The sequence below is a fragment of the Lagopus leucura genome, unplaced genomic scaffold (genome assembly GCF_019238085.1).
Source record: "Lagopus leucura isolate 7727_CA_CO unplaced genomic scaffold, USGS_WTPT01 Super-Scaffold_100002, whole genome shotgun sequence".
In the NCBI taxonomy this organism is placed as follows: Eukaryota; Metazoa; Chordata; class Aves; order Galliformes; family Phasianidae; genus Lagopus; species Lagopus leucura.
In genome coordinates this window covers 11099902-11118482 of record NW_024962263.1, presented here as the reverse complement: position 1 = coordinate 11118482, position 18581 = coordinate 11099902, and the positions used below count along the sequence as shown (strand labels likewise).

Sequence of the window (18581 nt, the reverse complement as noted above, 5' to 3'; positions counted from 1 at the left end):
GGGGAAGAAAAGATAAAATAGCAAACATTTTCCCCCCTTTCCTTTAGTTACATTTTTGCAGTTTGTACCAGCTAATGTTACAACATCCAGCGCTGCATGAATTACTTCCTTATCTCCTTTTCACCACAGCACTAGCTCTGACATTTTCTTGGTTTTTTTTAATAGATTGCAGATCTTGGTGTTGCGTCCTTTAAGAACTGGAGCCGGCTGACCACAGAAGAGACCAGCAGGCAGAAGAAAATCAAGAGCGCTTCCCAGAACAACGCCGGGACCCTTTTCTATATGGCCCCAGAGCACTTAGATGATGTTAATGTAAAACCTGTGGAGAAATCAGATATTTACAGCTTTGGCATTGTAATTTGGGCAATTTTTGCTAACAAAGAGCCATATGAGAGTAAGTTATTTGGAAAAAACATTAGGTTACAAGGTTAAGTTATAAACGCTAAGCATTTCAAGTTACAAAGTTAAGAATAGTGGGTTATGCTGCCTGTGCCCAAGTATAGCCCCTGTTTTTACATCTCATGGCCACTTATTGGCACTGACTGCATCATTCCTTTGAAATGTCAGGAACACAGTGCACTTTTCAGTGGCACTTGAAATACAGGCATAAGGCCAAGTTTGTACATACAGAACACATGTAAACTTGCACTCAGTGGCATAAATCAGACAAGCCTTGGGCAGGCCTGGATGGAATCTCTCATGTATGCTGATTCCTGACATGGGCTAAACGTACCAGCATTTCTCTTTTGACAGGACTGTTCATGCAGCCAGTTACTGTTCCTCAGCTGTGTAATGCTGATCTCTTAACATGCATACATGTAGAAAAGTAGGAGCAGATCGTGGAATTCCAGAGCAACGTTTATCATTTTGCATGTTTGTTTTGTTCTGCTAACTGTCTGCACACTGCCTATGTGACTGTCTTTGTGTTCTGAGCTAGCACAGAGCGTAACTGAGATTCAGGTTCTACAAATCTAGATATGTCACCCTCCCATGGCACATATGCATAAAAACATTCATTTATCTGAAGTCTCTAATATACAGAAGTTAGGGAACTGGATTCAGCTTCAGAAATCTCTCAAGTTTGTATCTATAACTCAGACTTCTTTCTTCGAAATCTTCATTTATATACGCACAAATACACAGGCTGTTGCTTCAGCTGTTCCTTTTTGCCTACGAAGATGTGACTTTGGGAGAGAGAAAAACCTGGGATCAGAACCTGATGCGAAATTTTAATTTTTCAGATTGTATAAATGAAGCCCATATTTACTTTGGAATCATTCGTGGAAACAGACCGGACGTAGAAGAAATCATTGAGGAATGTCCAAAGGAAATTATTGACTTAATGAAACAATGCTGGGAGCAGAAGGCAGAGGATCGGCCGACCTTCGCAGGTAAGGCATTACATGGGATTATTTTTGTTCTGTGTCCATCAATAGTTTGCAGTGCAGCAAACGTGAATTCCTTCTTACTAATTCTCAATTAGAAAATAAAGTGACCAACTCAGATGCCCAGTAAAACCTGTTCTCCATACACTGACTACAAATAGCATCCCGTCCAACAGTTACAGCTTTGAGAAAGAACAGCAGATGGAGTAGAATAGACCGGATGGAGACAAGACACTTTGTACATGCTGTAATTTTTTCTTCAATGTTGTATGATCCTCCTTCTCCAAAGGCTTCAGAAAAGCTGGTGTGAAGGAACATAATACATCTTGGGTACAACTGACATAATATCCTATCAAAACCTGCATCAAAAGCTGATTAGCCTTCCATTAGCAATGCAGCAGTTTGTTACTGATCATCCTTTTATGTGGTCAGAATCCAAAGCAACTGAAGTTACAAAAAGTCGACTGAGTGGTCTGATAGAAGGTGGGGAGGGGAGGGGGGGGGAAAATAAGAGCAATCATCAAATATACAACATACATAAGCCAATATTCCTCATTTCCCTTTGCCTTTTCTCTCTGTCACAACAGCAGTCCCAAAAAAGAAAAACTACATGCTCAGGGAGTTATGCAGAAGCACCTAGAGCTTCATATGCAGCAGAATCGATATTCACGAGAAGCATATAGACAGGGAGAAACAAATCTGCTATTTCTATATTTAACCTGCAGTGATGTTTGTAGATTCTTTGAGTAATTCCATCTTTAGTAGAAGTAGGGTAGCTGTTTATCCAATACCTGAATGCAGTTAAATGCATCTTACTTATTTTGGCAGCCAAGGGAAGTTATTTCAGCCACCAATCACTTTTCTCCTAACAAGCAATAAGATGACCAAAAAAATCCATAGAAATAACCTTGTTTTTAACTACACTAACGCTAAACAAGTCATGTGAACATAGACTCCAATGCGTGTTTAATTTTTTCATTACTATTTCTGACTTGATATAAAATCTTGATTGAATTCCTGTGCATCAAGGTTGTTAACAGCATGTACTACTGATTTTCTACTGAAAACCATCTTCATCTAATTCTCTCTTTTTTTTTTTTTTTTTTTTTGCAGAAGTTAGTAATAAGTACATGCCCTTTTACTACCAAAATCTAGAAAAAAATATTGAAGATGATCTGAAGAAGATGGAAGTGAGTAATTTCTTAACTATTATTTCCTAATACTAAAGTGTCAGCTTCCCAACCATGCCGTGCCACGTCCCCAGGTACTGCCAGATTCTGCCCAACTCTGATCATGCCCAACCAACCTGATTTCCTACAGTGTAAAAATGGATGGATTTGTGAATGAGGGGAAAACAGTGTATGTCATTTACCTCAGCTTCAGGAAGCTTTTCAATGCTGTCTCCCAAAATATTCCTGTGTCCAGGTTCAGAAGTTACCATCTGGATGGGTAGACAGCCAGATGGGTTAAGAACAGATTGAATGGCCTTAGAGGGTAGTGATTAATGGGCCCTACTTCACCTGGATTAGAATAATGCAGGGATCTGCTATACTGGGACATGCCCTGATTTACACCTTGATCAGTGACCAAAGGAGTGATGGAGTATGATCTCATAAGACATGCAGATGACAAACTATGGGGATGAATAAGTACCATTATGGTCAAGGGTGCCCAAAGCAGGCTGGGAGATTGGGATGACAGAAACCTTACAGAACTCCAAAAAAACCCAAGTGCAGTATGCTGCATGAGAGGAGAAACAGCATGTGGCCTCAGTGCTGGCTGGGGAGCAGCACTGCTGCAAAGACTGGGGCTTACTCAGCCTGAACAGGAGATGGTTTGGGAAAGACGTAAAAGCAGCAGCCTGTTCCTACCTTTGAAAGGTTTATTGAGAAGTTGGAGCCAAAATCTTTCACAGCAGCACACAGAAAAAGGAAGATGAGAGACAGTGAGCATAAGGTAAAACAAGAATAGCCCCACAAGGACAGACAGCAGTGGAGCAAGCTGCCCACGGCAGCTGTCTGGTCACCTACCTTAGAGGTTCCAGGATGCAGACAGACAAAGCCCTGGGGTACCTGGTCCAGCCCCAGGGACAGTCCTGTTCTGGGCCGGATGTGGGACAAGACACATCCCAAGGCCCACTGTAACCTGAATGACCCTGATATGAATGACTGTGATAACACAGTACTTCAGAAAAGCTTCTATCGTGTCCAGAATGTCTCACTCACATAATAAAATATTATTCCAGAGATTCAGAAGTGTCAGAATATGATTTAAAGTAAGTATAAAAAACTCTGAATTCATGCTACATTGCTTTTTTCTTTAATGCCTATAAATTCTCAGCATGTTTGAGAGCAGGAGCTACACAACAGCAGCAAGAATAGTTCCCATTTTTATCTGAAATCAGTTATTTTTTCCTAGTGCGTAAGTTGGTTTCTCTTCCTTTTCTGACTTGAGGTTTAGGTTTACAGCTTATGATACAAAGAATGATCTCAGGACTGAAAAATAATACGAGAATGAAAACTTCTGGAGTATTGGCTGATGACAGAATCTTTTTGTAGTATTAATTTATTCATTTGTTGTGAGCTATCAGTGAGAACTGAACTAACTTCTGATATGAACTCCAAAGGTCCATGTTACGATAGCAGCCCCAAATAATCATAGGGACTAAAGAACTATTTAGAAAATGGGATATGTCTGTTCCTCCCCCAGGAAGAAAAGCATCCCTTCATATCAAGCCACACAGGTGAGGGGCACAGAGTGTGCATACAGCACCCAGGCAAGTCAGGATGGTGAACTGCTAGGACAGCTTCATTAGGAACATGAGTTAGAGGATTCAGGCAAAGCCTTTGTTGCCTCAGCACTAGCAATTGTGGAAGCAAGAGTTTACAGCCCCCTAACTAAAAGGGCTGCAGGATCACAGAATGGTTGAGATTGGAAGGGAGGTGAGGAGATCATCTGGTCCAACCCTCTGCTTTGCCAAGAACACCTACAGCAGGCTGCCCAGATCCACGTTCAGGCAGCTTTTGTACATTTGAGCAAAGTGCCACTGCTTGGTCACCTAAACAGTTTAAAAATATTTTTAAAAAATTTAAAAATTAAAAAAAAAAAAAAAAAAAAGCAGAAAAACCCTATACTGCCACTCTCAGAACCTCCTGTGGTTCCATTTGTTCCCACCACCTCTTGTTCTGTCACTGGGCACCACTGGAAAGAGTGTCTTCTTTACACCATGCTGTCAGATGCTTATACATGCTGACATGATCTCCTCTGATCCTCCTCATCTCCAGTCTAAACAGTCTCAGCTCTTTCAGCCTCTCTCACAAGAAAGATGCTCCACTCCCTTAGTTGTCTTATCTGCACCCTTTCTGTTGGCTCTTGTACTGCAGGGGCTCAGAACTGAACACAGCACTCCAGGTGTGGCCTCACCAATCTTAAGTAGAGGGGAGGGATCACCTCCCTTGACCTACAGTCCTCCAAATGCACCAGGACACCATCAGCCTTCTTCACTGCAAGGGTGTATTGCAAGTTCACATTCAATTTGGCATCCATCAGGTCTCCCAGGTCCTTTTCTGCAGAGCTGCTTTCCAGCCAGTCAGCCCCCAGCATATATTGGTGCACGGAGTTATTCCTCCTCAGGTGCAGAACTTAACATCCCCCTTCACTGACCTTTGTGAGGTTCCTGTTAGCTCATCTCTCCATCCTGTTGATGTCCCTCTGTATCATTAATGGAGATGTTGAACAGGATTGGACTCAGTGATGGCCCTTGGGGTACACTGATAGTTACCAGCCTCCAACTAAAATTCTAAGTATCGGTCACTACCCGCTGGGTCCAGTTATTCAACTAGTTTTCAAGTCACCGTATGCTCATCTAGCTCACAGTTATCAGCTTCTTTGTGAGGACCATAGGGGAGACATTAATTATGAAATCTATCACTATGTAAAGATTAAGCTTATACTCATTTAGTTAAAGGTTCTCTGGCCAAGCTGGCATTTCATACTACAGTTGCATTACAGTTCTTCCTTCTTTCACTGAAGATAAGATTTTGCCCATCTGTAGCAAAGCAGTGGATATTTTCTGCAAGGCTCTGCCCTCTGTAAGAGGATTTCTTCCAACAGATTCATGGGATCTGTTCACCCAGGTGACATCACTGTGAGGATGTGTTTCCTATTCTACAGGCGCTTCCTTTTGTTAAGCTTTTACCTATAACTTGATCGTATGTTCTTTTCTTACATGTAGGAAATGTGGCCCGAGTCAGAAGAGTTGCTACAGAGGATGAAATCCCTTCAAATAGATGCTGTAGTGGTAGATACCAGTAATGGCCAAATAGGTAAGTGTTCCAAGTCACTTACCTAGCACGGCATTTACTCTGCTACAGATAAAGGTTGCCCATGTACAAAGCGAGTAATGTTACCATTAAGTTGCTATGGAGAGACTCAATTATTCAGTACTTCACAGAGAATTTTAATCACTGAAAAAACTAAATTTGCTCCCAAGCTCACTAAATTTTTCCAGCATCTACAGTTCAAACCCATTTTATTTCAGCCTTGCGCTTTCCTCTTCCATGCCAACAGTTTTTTCTATACTAGATTTTTCAGTAGTCAATTTGATAACTGCTTTACATAGTTGATATTCCTTCCCACCCTTCTGGTCACACCAACAAACTTAATGCTTGTCCTGTCAACTTCAACTCCACAAACTTTCCTTTTTCCCCACTCTAGCCTTTGTTACAAACCAGGACGCAAAATTATTAATAAGAAAACAACAACACATTACAGTATTTTGGGATCTTGCTGTCCATAATCTACCAGAAGAGCAGTAATACATGAGTCTTCTCCCCTTTCTCTCATATTTTAAACCCTGGATGAGTTGCATGTTTTATGGAGCTGTCACATCAGTATGTTACAATGTAGTTATTCTTGTAGTAGCACAGCTGGAATTGTTTTACCAAAGTATCTTAACAGCAAAGGAAATGAGATCCTATTTCCAACACTGATTTACAAACAATCTAAAATTCAGTAGAAATCAAATCCCGCTGACTATGCCCACACCATTATAAAGATTGTATTGAACAAGTAACTTGGAACTGTAACAGGCAACTGATAAACCCTCACCAAAGCTGCGTTAGCCGTAACAGTTCTTTAGTGGAACTATTGGACTTAGTAAGGCAGGCCTATTGCTGTATTTTTGAATTAATATAGTTACATTTCCCTAGCAAAAAGAATAATGTAAGACTAGAGATTACAGATGCTTTTGTGCTTTTAAGGATAAAAAGGTTTTATTGTCAAACTAGGCTGCAGAAAGATACAATCTTGACATCCTGACAAAGTCAGGTTGGTTGGTTGGTTCAGTTTCCCCAGAATGTTGCAGCATGATCTAAATTATCACTAATTCTATCTATTATATCTAATTTGGTACTTCCTTTGATAGAGAGAACTAGTTTCAAAGATGACAGACTGTTCTATCTGTAAGTGTTACTTGTAAAAAGCTATTTGAGACAATGAAGAATAAACCAGACAAAATAGAAAGGATTAATCCTGAAATATCCAGACCGGATTTCTGCATAATTTTTTGCAGATATTACTTTAATGACAAAGTCACAGAATTTTACTGAATTTTAATGACAAAGTGTTGAATTAAATAACACCAATTATAGTGAGTTCTATTTTCCATCTTGTCATACTCTGCTCTTATTAAATGATTGAATGCAGTTAATGCAGTCAAGACTCAGTAGTAAATCAGACCCTACACATGCTGCTGGGAACCTGTTGTTCCAGTGACTAAGAACGTGGTGTTGATATCAGCAGAATAACAAGCTCAGACACCACTTTCCTAGACATAGTTCTGTGATACTTCCCAGAAAGGGAAGTATTATATAAAACAGCTTATGCTGGAAGTGATGCTACACTTTTATAAGTTACCATAATATTAAAAATAAATGAATAGAATCTAATGCCACCACTAGCTATGTTCTTGCAATAGAATATATTTCAAATACTTCATTTTTTTCTCTTTCAGATCAACCTAATTCTCTACACAGCTCTCAGGGTCAGATTAATGAAGCCTTGTTTGCTGCCTGCCCTGAGAACCAGCCTGTTGAGAGCTGTGAGACTTCGTTTACATCCTCTGACAATCTAGAAAGAAAACTGGAACGTGAATACGACTACCATGCATTTGGCAGCCGGATGGATAAATCAGTAGTTCCACCATACACCCCTGAAATGAGAGAGAGAGAAAGGAGACAAAAAGTTTCCAACGATCCATTTGCAAAGCTGCCTTCTGTTTCTCAGCGGAGTGAACATTATCACAAAGCTGAAAATATGGGGTCAAACACTAACCCTTGGTTTTTGCCAAAACGAGCTGCAATGCCAACATGGGGAAATTTCAATAATTTTTATGGGCCGAATGTTAACAGCCTCCTAACAGGAAACACGGAAGATCTCTATGATCCCTGCTCAACCAGTGCCTTTAGCCTAAGCAAAACTCCCGTGCCGGAATCTCGCCCAAACCTGGGGGCACAGAGCAGCATAAACCAGCAACAAAAGAATGCAGACATGGATACAGGTGAGATTCCTCCTCCTCCCAACTCTTGTGTTTCTGAGAATGTTTTTTCTTCTAAAAACAAAGCAGCCTTAATAATAGCAGACAATGGATATACCGCAGCAGTTATCAAAACTAAGAGCTGTTAGTAACCACGCCTGGAAAGCTAAGGAGTATTTTTGACTCACAGAATGTAACATTCACACCACAGGTTGTGCATGCAAAAATGGAACTTCTCGAAATGATGTGTAGCATTTCAGAAAATAGGTATTTAAGCTTGATTTGCAGCAAGTTAAGAAATTCATGAGTTCAGGGAGCTAACAAGGAGCTAAAGCTCTTAACTGGAGATCAGAGGTTCTCTTACTGTTTATAGTGAACTGTGGGATAGAAAGGTATGGAGAAAACAAAGAGAACAGTGAGTGTCAGTAGCAAGCAGAAATAAGCTGTCAGTAACCAGCAGCAGTTAAGATACAACTTCCAGGAACTAAAGGAAGTATTGTACACAACAGTCTTCTACTAGCTTTTTAGATTTTTAGTGTGGCATTCTATTTTAGATCTTCTCAGAAAAAAAATAATAATAATAAATTGAGGACACACAGCTGCTTACAGGCAGAATGCCACAAAGTTGTTATTCTGCTCAATTATTTATGCAGAAGCTGGAACTGTTTGAGTTTATGCACTGAAATGAGTCTAAGAGCTGTCATGTCAGAAGGCAGGAATTAGAACTGTCAGTATCACTATTATAAAGAGACCAAAAAAGTAAAAGCAGTTATAGTAGGGGGGCAACATACAATGTCATGGCAGGTATCAGACAGATGCAGAAGACCTGAACTGCAGTTCTTCCATTGTTTTATTTGGAGACTGTAACCCAGTCTCTCAGTGCCCCATCATAAGCTGTTAGAGCTCATCTGAGCACATCCAGATCCATTACTGTGCCCAACAGGAAGTTCCATCTCTGCAGGACATTGCTGCTACCAACAGAAGATGCAGTGGCATCCCACGCTTTTGCTACAGCTAACACACTAACAAACCACGACCAGTCTCAGCAGTAAATAGTAGCAGTGTGCTTGGCAGCTTTCTTGGTCTGGAATTTTCAAATTTGAATATGTGATGGGTGGCAGTAATATCTGTGACTACACTGTGATCCTGCACTGCTGTCTGCTAGCCAGGTGTTCAACACCCACATGGAATCCTGCTGTCCTCACTGGGATCCAAGGATCATGAAGGCTATTTGTTCCCAAGCAAAACCACGATAAGGGTAACTGCTCTAGAGTTATTCAAGGAGATAAAGTCCTGTTAATTAAAAGCTTCTTGTCTTTTCGTATTTAAGTACAAATAACTGCAGTACTTATAGATTTTTCTTTTTTAAATTTGCATAATACTTGTAGCATTTCCCCTCTGTTTAGGTATCAAGGTTTCTGCCTCTTTCACAAGAGGAACTTTCACATATTATCCTCCTGCACCTCCAATAACCAGAGGTAAGTGTAGCTGTAGCCTTTATCTGTCTTGGTAGCCAACAATATGTGCATTGCATCACAATCAGTGAGGAAAAAAGCTTCAGCATCTTGAAATAATTCATGTAATTGCTTTATATCCTTACATATAGCAGAAGTTAGCAATGTTACCATGTAATATTCCGGTCTCTACAATTCCATATCCGCACATTTATATTTGCTTGATCGAGGACATCGTCATCTTTAATGTAAAACATAAGGATTGTGCTGATCAGCCTTCCTTGGAGCACAGGTCTCCAGAGTTCAGCTGCCTTAAACCTGTCCTGTCCTTTGTCTAGGGCATTTTGTTGTGGGATACAGTAACACTGGCTTTCAGTAAAGCACAGCTGTGTCACAATACATGAAAACGTGTTCATGATTGCCAGTACTTTGCAGAGGAGCTTGACTAGATGACTTTTAAGGGTCCCTTCCAACTGAAACAATTCCACAGTTTCTATGTTAAATACAATACAAGAATTTAATCACTCCGTCAATTATCAAAATCTTCATCCTTACCCTTCATGCAGTACTTGAATTTTTGATTTATATACAGATGTTTATAAAACTGTATTAATTTCCTTACACAGAAGATTCAGTCATGTACAACATAACTAACAGCTCCGGAATTCAAATTGGATCCCACAATCACATGAAGATTGAAGAGCAGAATCAACACATCAGCACTTCTCCTGTTGCTACAGAAGCATCTTTCCTATACTATGAATCAACGGGTATATTTGGTAAGATGTACCTCCCTAGCTTTGGTGTGTGATCCTCACGCAGTTATCTCTGAGAATCATTAGGTTTGGACAATGTGAGAACAGTACAACTTAGTCTGTGACTCCTTTTTTGCACAGTACTTGAAATATTTACAGGTCTGTGCCAATACTGTTCTGGAATACTGTGTACCTTATTTGTCTTGTCAATATTGGATTAAGCTACCCTTTTATTCCTAAGTGAACAAAGTAAAGAGTCCCAGAATGTAAAAGACATCACATATAGACATCAGTCAGCTATACAAGGACTTTAGGAAAGAGCTCTGAATTTCACAGGTGTTTAAATAATAAACTAAGGTAGATTCAGAAAAAAAAGCAAGTCCACCAACTGCTTGTGAACACGTGTGTTCCCATTTGGAGTTTCTTTTGTGGTAATTAGCTAGTATTGCCTCCACTTTTGATCCTGTCACCGAAGTTCTACCTCAAGATATTGCAAATACTTTGGAAAGGACGACTGAAGTAGCGTGGGGAGCAGAAGGAATGTTAAATAATGCTATTTTCTTATACTTTTTTTTTTTTTCTTCTTCTTCAGACAATAATACTGTCCTGACTGAGAAACAGCTGAATCTAGTGAGAGAAAAGTTAGCTAAGCAGTGGAAGCACTGTGCCCGTAAACTAGGCTTCAGCAACTCTGAAATTGATGAAATTGATCACGACTACGAACGGGATGGACTAAAAGAAAAAGTTTACCAAATGCTGCGTAAGTGGGAAATGAGGGAAGGCTCCAAAGGTGCTACAGTTGGAAAAATTGCCAGAGCCCTCTTTGGCTGCCAAAGACTGGATCTCCTTACTTGCTTGATGCAAATGAATGAGGAATAAATTGACTGAAGCTGGAGAGGGAGGCACAAAGGATGTTTTTACCTGAAGACTTCCAATAACAGATAATTCTGAACAGACTTTCTGGAGCTTTTTGCACACTTTTCCTCTTTGGAATGGATTTTTCTGCCAAGCAGTTTTCAATGAATACCTCCAGCAACTCTAAAAGTTTGTGTCAAGATAATGAGGTCTTCCAGATGTTAAAATGTGGTATTTTCCTTCTGGGAGGGAAGATTAAAAACAAAAAAATTTCCAAACATTAGACAGAGGCATTACTACTACTGATTTGAGGAAATTAAATTATACAGAATCCCTAGTCTATCTTTAAGTATGATGAACTCTTCTTTGGTTCTGAACAGAAAGTATGTCATTTCAGCAATGCTAATGGATCAGCACAAACATGAAAGACTGGCTCACTGTTTGAAAGACGTGGACAGAAAGCAAAATCAACCCTTAGATCTTGCCAATACTTACAAGGCTACTACTATCCCAGACTGCTTTAAGTTAATGTGCTATTATTTTTATATCTTTTTATAATGTTCATTATATATCTAGAACTCTGCTGAATAGAAGTGTGAATAAAAGCAGAAATGATTTTTTTTTTTGGTTGAAAAAGTGTGTAATTGGTAAAATAGTCTTCTTTCATGGGTTAACATTGCATTAGATTTTGTGCTGCTTGGTAGAGAAGATTTTATGGGAGTAATCTCTGCTCTGCTTTATTACATGGGAAAAACAATCATTATGCAATCCAAAATAAAGACCTGGGAAACACAAGAGCTTTGGGAAGGGGAAAGTGCTTCTTTATTAGAGGATAGAAGACCCATTCTGCTCACTGTGTGACTAAGAGTATTACTAGTTACTAAAACTCCTAGGCTGCATTTATACTAGTTAATTAAAATGCACTTGGGAACATTCCATGATGCTGAGGCCAGCTGGCAAAGAGTAGCTTGCTGACAGCATAACAAATTCATTTAACCTTGAAATATTAAAGCAAGGGTTGTCTCACCACATTTAAGTTGTACTGGGGAACGTTGGAAGAGCTCTGTAGCGTAGATTTTAGTGTCCTACTGCCTGGGAATGTTCCTCATCATTCTTCAATTTGCACGTATTGACACAATCATAGATCTTTCATACTGAGAAAGCAGAATTACTGAGCTGCAAGTTCTTATGCACTAAAATAATCACACCACACTCTTGCTGTGAAGAATGATACCTCTGCTTTGTTTATTACAAACCAAACAGATTTTTTGGACCAGGTCTCTTTGCTGTAGAAAAAGCAGTAAGCGTTAATTAGCTTCTAATTGATGCCAGAAAGTTAGCAATTCAATAGAAGCATAGGATTCAGCAGCCACTATTTTAGTAAAATTAAACTGGAGTCACAGCAAATCCCAACATATTTCTCAGCTTTAGAAGCATTTAGCATAAGTTATAGTGAAAGCGGGTCCCCAAAATGAGGACTTCAGCAGAAATTATAACACAGACTGACATCCACCCAGATCCTGGAGGACTTGCACAACTTCTGTTCACATATGCTTAAACCCATTCTTCTTTTTCTGCTATTAGTCCACAGAGTGTTAATACCACCACCTGTGTTACTTCACGAAACAGATTTCAGAACAGATCTAAAAACACCCATGTACTCAAAGCATTGATTTCACTGCAGTGCATCCATTCCATATCCCATTTGATTCAAGTCTCACACACCTGTAGTCTTTATTCATACAGTATTCTATTTTTCCCTTATAAGAACCTTGTCTTATTTGATGCACAGAATAAATGGTGAGCACATTCAGTTTTTTTCTTTATTAATCAAAGCAAGCCAAGACCTTACGTTCTGAAGTAACAATGACAACAAAAGACGTAGAAACACCTCAGTACAACAGGCACAGAGTAGTCAAAGACCTTTGAACTGGGATGTGGGAGATAGAAGTTCACTTAAGCTTTGATACTGGCAAGTCCAATTCTACACTAGCGCTCAGCATTCAGGTCGCATTGTGGATGGTATAGAAAAGGAGGAGAGCTACAGAAAATCTTTCAGCACACCATTGACAGAACTCAATGACAGAGTCCTGGGCAGAGCCCAAGGTGTTATAAGCTCTTAGGTATTGTGAAAAACCACAAAATAGCACCCAATGGCTGGAAGCCGCAGCCAGGCATGCTGAAATGCAAATCAATACATATTTAATAAACTGGACAATTAACTGCTAGAATAGACTAACTATGGAATTTGTGAATCTTCATGATGCCTTTAAACTAGTACCGGACATCTTTCTTTAGACACAGATAGTAAAAAATAATGCTAGAGGTCTCAAAGCAAGGTTAAATGGGTGAAACGTAAGAAGGACTTCCAAGGCCCAAGGAAGCGAGTTAGCACCATCCTCAGACTGAAATGCAAGGAATTTTTGAGCTATGGCAGAAGGACCAATTTAAGATTGCGTTCTTTGCAATAATTTGTATTTCCTTTCCCTTTCATTCTAGGCAGCCTGTCCAGAAGCTTTTTTAGCAGAGACAGAGTAAGAACTGCTTAATAGCACAGGGTTCACTGAAGTGCAGCCTCAGTCCTGTAGCTACAGTGATTGTTACAAAGAAGCCAATGTGCTGAAATTCTAAAATCCTCGAGGATTACAATCAGTGTATTCACAGCAATTTAGTCAGTTACTGTATGTTCATTACCAGCACACAAACAGCTAAGCACCTCCAGCAATCTTCACTGCTTCTAAAATATCTGCTAAATAATACCAATTAATAGTACAGAATGAAAAACTCAGAGAAGACACTGTTGTTTGATATGTGGACTTAAAGTGGGCTGACAACACTTGGCTCCCTCTTCCTGCAGCCACTGCCAACCAGAGGCAATACTCGTGAACTTGGCCCCTGATCAAGTGGCTTTAAATCAGCTCTGCTTTTATCTACATTAATTTTTTTATCATTATACTACATCAAAGACCTTAATTCAGCCTTGAAGGCATGTGAAAAATAGAGTAAGAATCTTCAAGTTTCTGAAATATGCCCAGCCTTGTATATGGCTAGAGGGATCTACAAAGTAGGAAAGATCATCCAGTACAAGTAGAGCCAACTACCAACTCTCTAGCACTACAGAGGGCTTTCTTCCCTAGCTCTAGTACCATCTAGTCATACGTTCTGCTCACAAAGAAGCAAAATTGCTTCTGACAGGTTCTTGGCAATACCAGAGCATTGGCAGGTAGGCCAGTAGTCACGTACAGAAAGAACTGAACTCACCCACCTGCTGAAAGAGATCTCTGGCTACACGGCACTATAGGAAGCAGCCTAGGTCCAGGAGATGCTCTCCCATCAGTGTCTGGCCTTTATATGAGTCCAGGGTGGCTCCACCTTCATTCCACCCCTCTGGTCACGTGGCCAACAACCCTCCATCAGCAGGTGCTCAATCAACCACCAGTTCAAGCCCTGCCCTACCGGTTCCTCTGCCAAGCAGCTCAGCTTGGCCCAGCCCCAGCTGTGCACCCATTGCTCAGCAACAATCAAACCAGCGTGTGCAGTCAGCACTGTTATGGAAAACTGGGAGGGTGCAGTGCAGTGCTGACTCTTCCTCTTGCACTCACCACAGACACTCAGCCACATCCAAGCCCACATGTATTATGTGGCATGTGCTTGTGCCACCTGGTGAGAAAAACGCAGCGATCACTGATATTCATGTTTCAACATAGCTGCAAAATCTTTGAGGAAAAAAATAAACAGACTCTTTTATAACAGTTAGTTACACAGCAGTAATTCTGACTGCAAAAAAACAGCCATTTACTGATGGTGAGTTTATTAAGCTATGTATGGAAAGCAAGACAGATGTAACGTATCCTGATTAAAAAAAAAAAAAAAAAGAAGATATTTCTACGATCAGTTTGTCTCATCAGCCTGTAGCCAGGTGAACTGAAGAAAGTGGAGCATCTATCAGATGAAATTTGGAGAATGAAGCTGCTAATTCCACATGTTATGCTTTGGTGATAAAGTACAGATGCTACAGATACGGCCCCACTTGCCATTTTCATTAGAGGTACTGATGACTAATAAAATGTCACTGAAGAAATTGCTTCTTTGGTGTCATTAAAAGACACAACTAAATCTCTTGCTCTCTATGAAACAGTAAAAGCTACATTAAAGTGATTTTCTTTAACTTTTGTCAATATATCTGGTATAGCTACTGCTGGTCCCTGCCAATGGTTGGTAAAAAAGAGGGACTTGTAATATTAATAGAAGACAATGTAATTACCACCAGCAACTCACAACTGATGAAATATCACTACATCACACATCAAGAAAACTGAAGGGTGAAAGCTTTCACTGTGGATAACGTTGTGCAAATCATTAAAGCTGTAACTTCCACGAAGGCAATCATTCAATCCATTGGACAATTCCAGGAGCTCCTTAAAGTCTGGATGCCAATTATGGGGACAGCATTTACTTTTCTGAAGGAAGGTGGCTAAGTTGGGGGTAAAATACTAGAAAGATTTTATGATTTGCTAAATGAAATCACATCCTTTAAGGAATCAAAAGGAAAAATTGTGCCAGAATTCAAAGATTAAAAATGGCTCACAGATTTAGGGTTTTGGGTGGATTTGGCTGCTCATTTAAATGAGTTGAATATGCACCTTCAAGGTGAAAATCAGTTTATCTGTGCTGTGTTTCAAATCATAACAGCATTTGAAATGAAACTTAAATTATGGCAAGCTCAAGTTATGACCAATAATTTCATACGTTTTGACGCGTTGGCTAAACAAGGTCCTGTGAACAGCAGAGAAGATGCAGCCTTTTATGGTTTATGCTTTTTATGTTGATAAAAAAAAATTGAGAATAGGTTTCAAGATTTCCACGAGATATCATCAACTGTTTTGTATATTTGCAGCTCTGTTTTCAGTCAACATGAATACAATACCTGCAAGTTTTCAAACAGGATGTATAAGGCTGCAGTCAGGCATCCAACACAAAGAAAATTCTGATCATGTCTCTCTCTAAGCTTTTATAAGACAGTCTTAGCACCTTACAGCCACACCTCATTCACATCATCACTTTTGGCAGCACATACATTTGTAAACAAGTGATTTCAAGGATGAAGTACAAGAGCAACATTTCAACAGAAATCTCTGATGAACACCTGGAGAGCTCACTAAGAACTGCAACCACTTCCACTGAACCAGACAACGATGCATTAATTTCACAAAAACAAGGTCAAATATCCCACTTGTTTTATGTTTTTGTTGCTGATTTTTTATTTTAATGAAAAATAAACATATATGATAAGTTTTGTTACTTATATACATTAACTATATTATATATTCTATATGCGGCCCAAGAGAAATCCTCTTCACTCGGTGTGGCCCAGGCAAGTCAAAAGCTTGAACACCCACAGGTAGTTTATGATCAGAACAGGGTCTAGCATACAGATTCCATTGACTGCCTTTGTGCTGGAGGAAGCTGTCCCACAAATGAAATGAAATAGTCAGAGAACTCCTGACTTACGCTGGGTTTCCCTCCTCTCTTCAACTCCTTTCTAACTGTAAGTAGGTCACTTCCTTTCTCTATAGCAGCTTCCTTATTTCTTTGGTACCGATGCTAACTTGTACCAGAACTAGGATGCAGTCAGATAAGAAGCACTAAAGCTTATAGAACTCAGAGATTCTTGATGAGAGTTGTTTGAGACAAAAATCCACCCTAATCACCTTAGTGAGTCAGTAATACTGCTTAGGTTTGAACCATGGGTTGCAATTCCTGTGCGTCCCACACATATCTCATGTCACAAGAGCTAAATGGAGATATTTCTAGAAGAAACATCTGGGTCACCAAGTTCACCTCTTATAAATGTGAAGAGATTCATACAACCTCTTCCACAAACAAATCAAAAGCCATCTTCTGAATGTTACTTTTGCCCCCTCCAAGGGGGAAACCACTGTTGCTTTTGTGCTTTTATTTTTATTTGCAATCATCTTAGGAAATGCCTTGAATCTAAACAAAAATTGCACTAAGTCTTTTATTAGGACTATAGGATGCAGATCACATTCAGCTTTGAAATTAAGAGACCCCCTCACACGGACACGCTTGGGCACTTTGTCTTTCTCCTGCAGCTCTTTATAAGGGCATTATAGGCACACAGACTCTGCTTAAGCTAACAGACAACTATCCTTTACTAGCATAACAAATACATAGACAAACAGAAACAAAAGAGCAATTCTTACATACCCATCTGTGTTTCAATTTCTTCAACCTGCAATGCTCTTTGAGCCAAGATATCTGGGATCTTTTTCTACTAGCTGTTCTGCTGATCACAAAGCACTATTTACTCACTTACGTATTCTTTCAATAGAAGTCACTTAGAACGTGGCTACTACACTAACTAAACAGGTCTCCTGATACAAGATGCTGCTGCTTCTATGCATGCTTCACACCTACAGATTTCCAAAATTAATTCCACATTTGCTCAATCTTTCTTGTTTGAAAGGTCAAAACAGAATCATAGAAACATCACTATTCCACATCTTATGAAGAAAGGTTGAGGGAACTGGGCTTGTTTAGCTTGGAGAAGAAAAGGCTCTGGGGAGACCTCACTGTGGCCTTCCAGTACTTGAAGGGAGCTTATAAACAGGAGGAGGAACAGCTGTTTACAAGGGTGGACAGCCTCCTTGTCTGTCCACGGGAGGACAGACAAGGGGAATGGTTTTAAATTGAGACAGGGGAGATTTAGATTAGATGTTAGGAAGAATGTTTTCACTCAGAGGGTGGTGAAGCACTGGAACAGGTTGCCCAAAGAGGTTGCGGATGCCCCATTCCTGGAGGCATTCAAGGCCAGGCTGGTTGTGGCTCTGGGCAGCCTGGTCTGGTGGTTGGCGGCCCTGCACATAGGGGGTTGGAACTAGATGAGCATTGTGGTCCTTTTCAACCCAGGCCATTCTATGATTCTGTGATCTTTGCTCTGAATTAGGCAATTCACCTCTATCCAAACCGTACCTTTTTGTGGAGCTGCAGCAACAAGGTTTTCTCCCACGGTGAATACGCTGACTTATGCTTAACATCTGAAAATAAGAGGAATCCAAGTGTCAGAGCAAACAAAAAAACAGCAGGACATTCAACTTCATAAAAAGCAGCTCAAGAGAAAGAAGGAAAAACAACGTATTAACATTACACAGGCTCAAGAACCTAGTCTGCAGCAGGAAGAAACTCTATAGCAATTGCTTAGTGGAACTGGAGACAAAAGGGTGGAGCTGTATTATTTCCAGATTAAATACATCTGTGCACAACAAGTGCAGAGCCAACTGCTCCCTATGGTTGAGTCACCATTTGTGGCTGTGTTTAAAATCCATTTGGATGTGGTGCTCAGGGATTTAGAGGAGGGTTGTTAGATTCAGGGTAGTATGGTTAGGTTGTAGTTGGATTTCATGATCTTCAAGGTCTTTTCCAACCTGAGCAATTCTATGATTCCATGATATTATGTGACAGGGAGCCAGGAACTCAGCAGTTCTATAATAGAATAATGCAGTTTGCAGGGCAAGGAAGGGTGCCACCCTACAACTGCCCGTGCATTTTGGGCCCAGATTATCTTCCATACGCATCC

At 40.1% G+C, this 18581-nt stretch overlaps 1 protein-coding gene across 4 annotated transcripts in view; it reads left to right on the top strand.

The window, feature by feature from the left end:
- The window catches only part of RIPK1 (receptor interacting serine/threonine kinase 1), a 19232-nt gene extending 7453 nt beyond the window's left edge, over positions 1–11779 (top strand). For 3 of the 4 annotated variants that reach the window (XM_042869939.1, XM_042869942.1, XM_042869943.1), the window contains 8 exons: positions 166–394; positions 1242–1391; positions 2499–2575; positions 5620–5710; positions 7399–7944; positions 9327–9398; positions 10001–10153; positions 10722–11779. In XM_042869939.1, coding sequence (XP_042725873.1) covers positions 166–394; positions 1242–1391; positions 2499–2575; positions 5620–5710; positions 7399–7944; positions 9327–9398; positions 10001–10153; positions 10722–11008 — 1605 coding nt within the window. In that variant the 3' untranslated portion in view covers positions 11009–11779. Of the gene's footprint in view, positions 1–165; positions 395–1241; positions 1392–2498; positions 2576–5619; positions 5711–7398; positions 9399–10000; positions 10154–10721 lie in introns of those variants that run through there. The other variant, XM_042869944.1, reaches the window with a different exon arrangement.
- The last annotated feature ends 6802 nt before the right edge of the window (positions 11780–18581 follow it).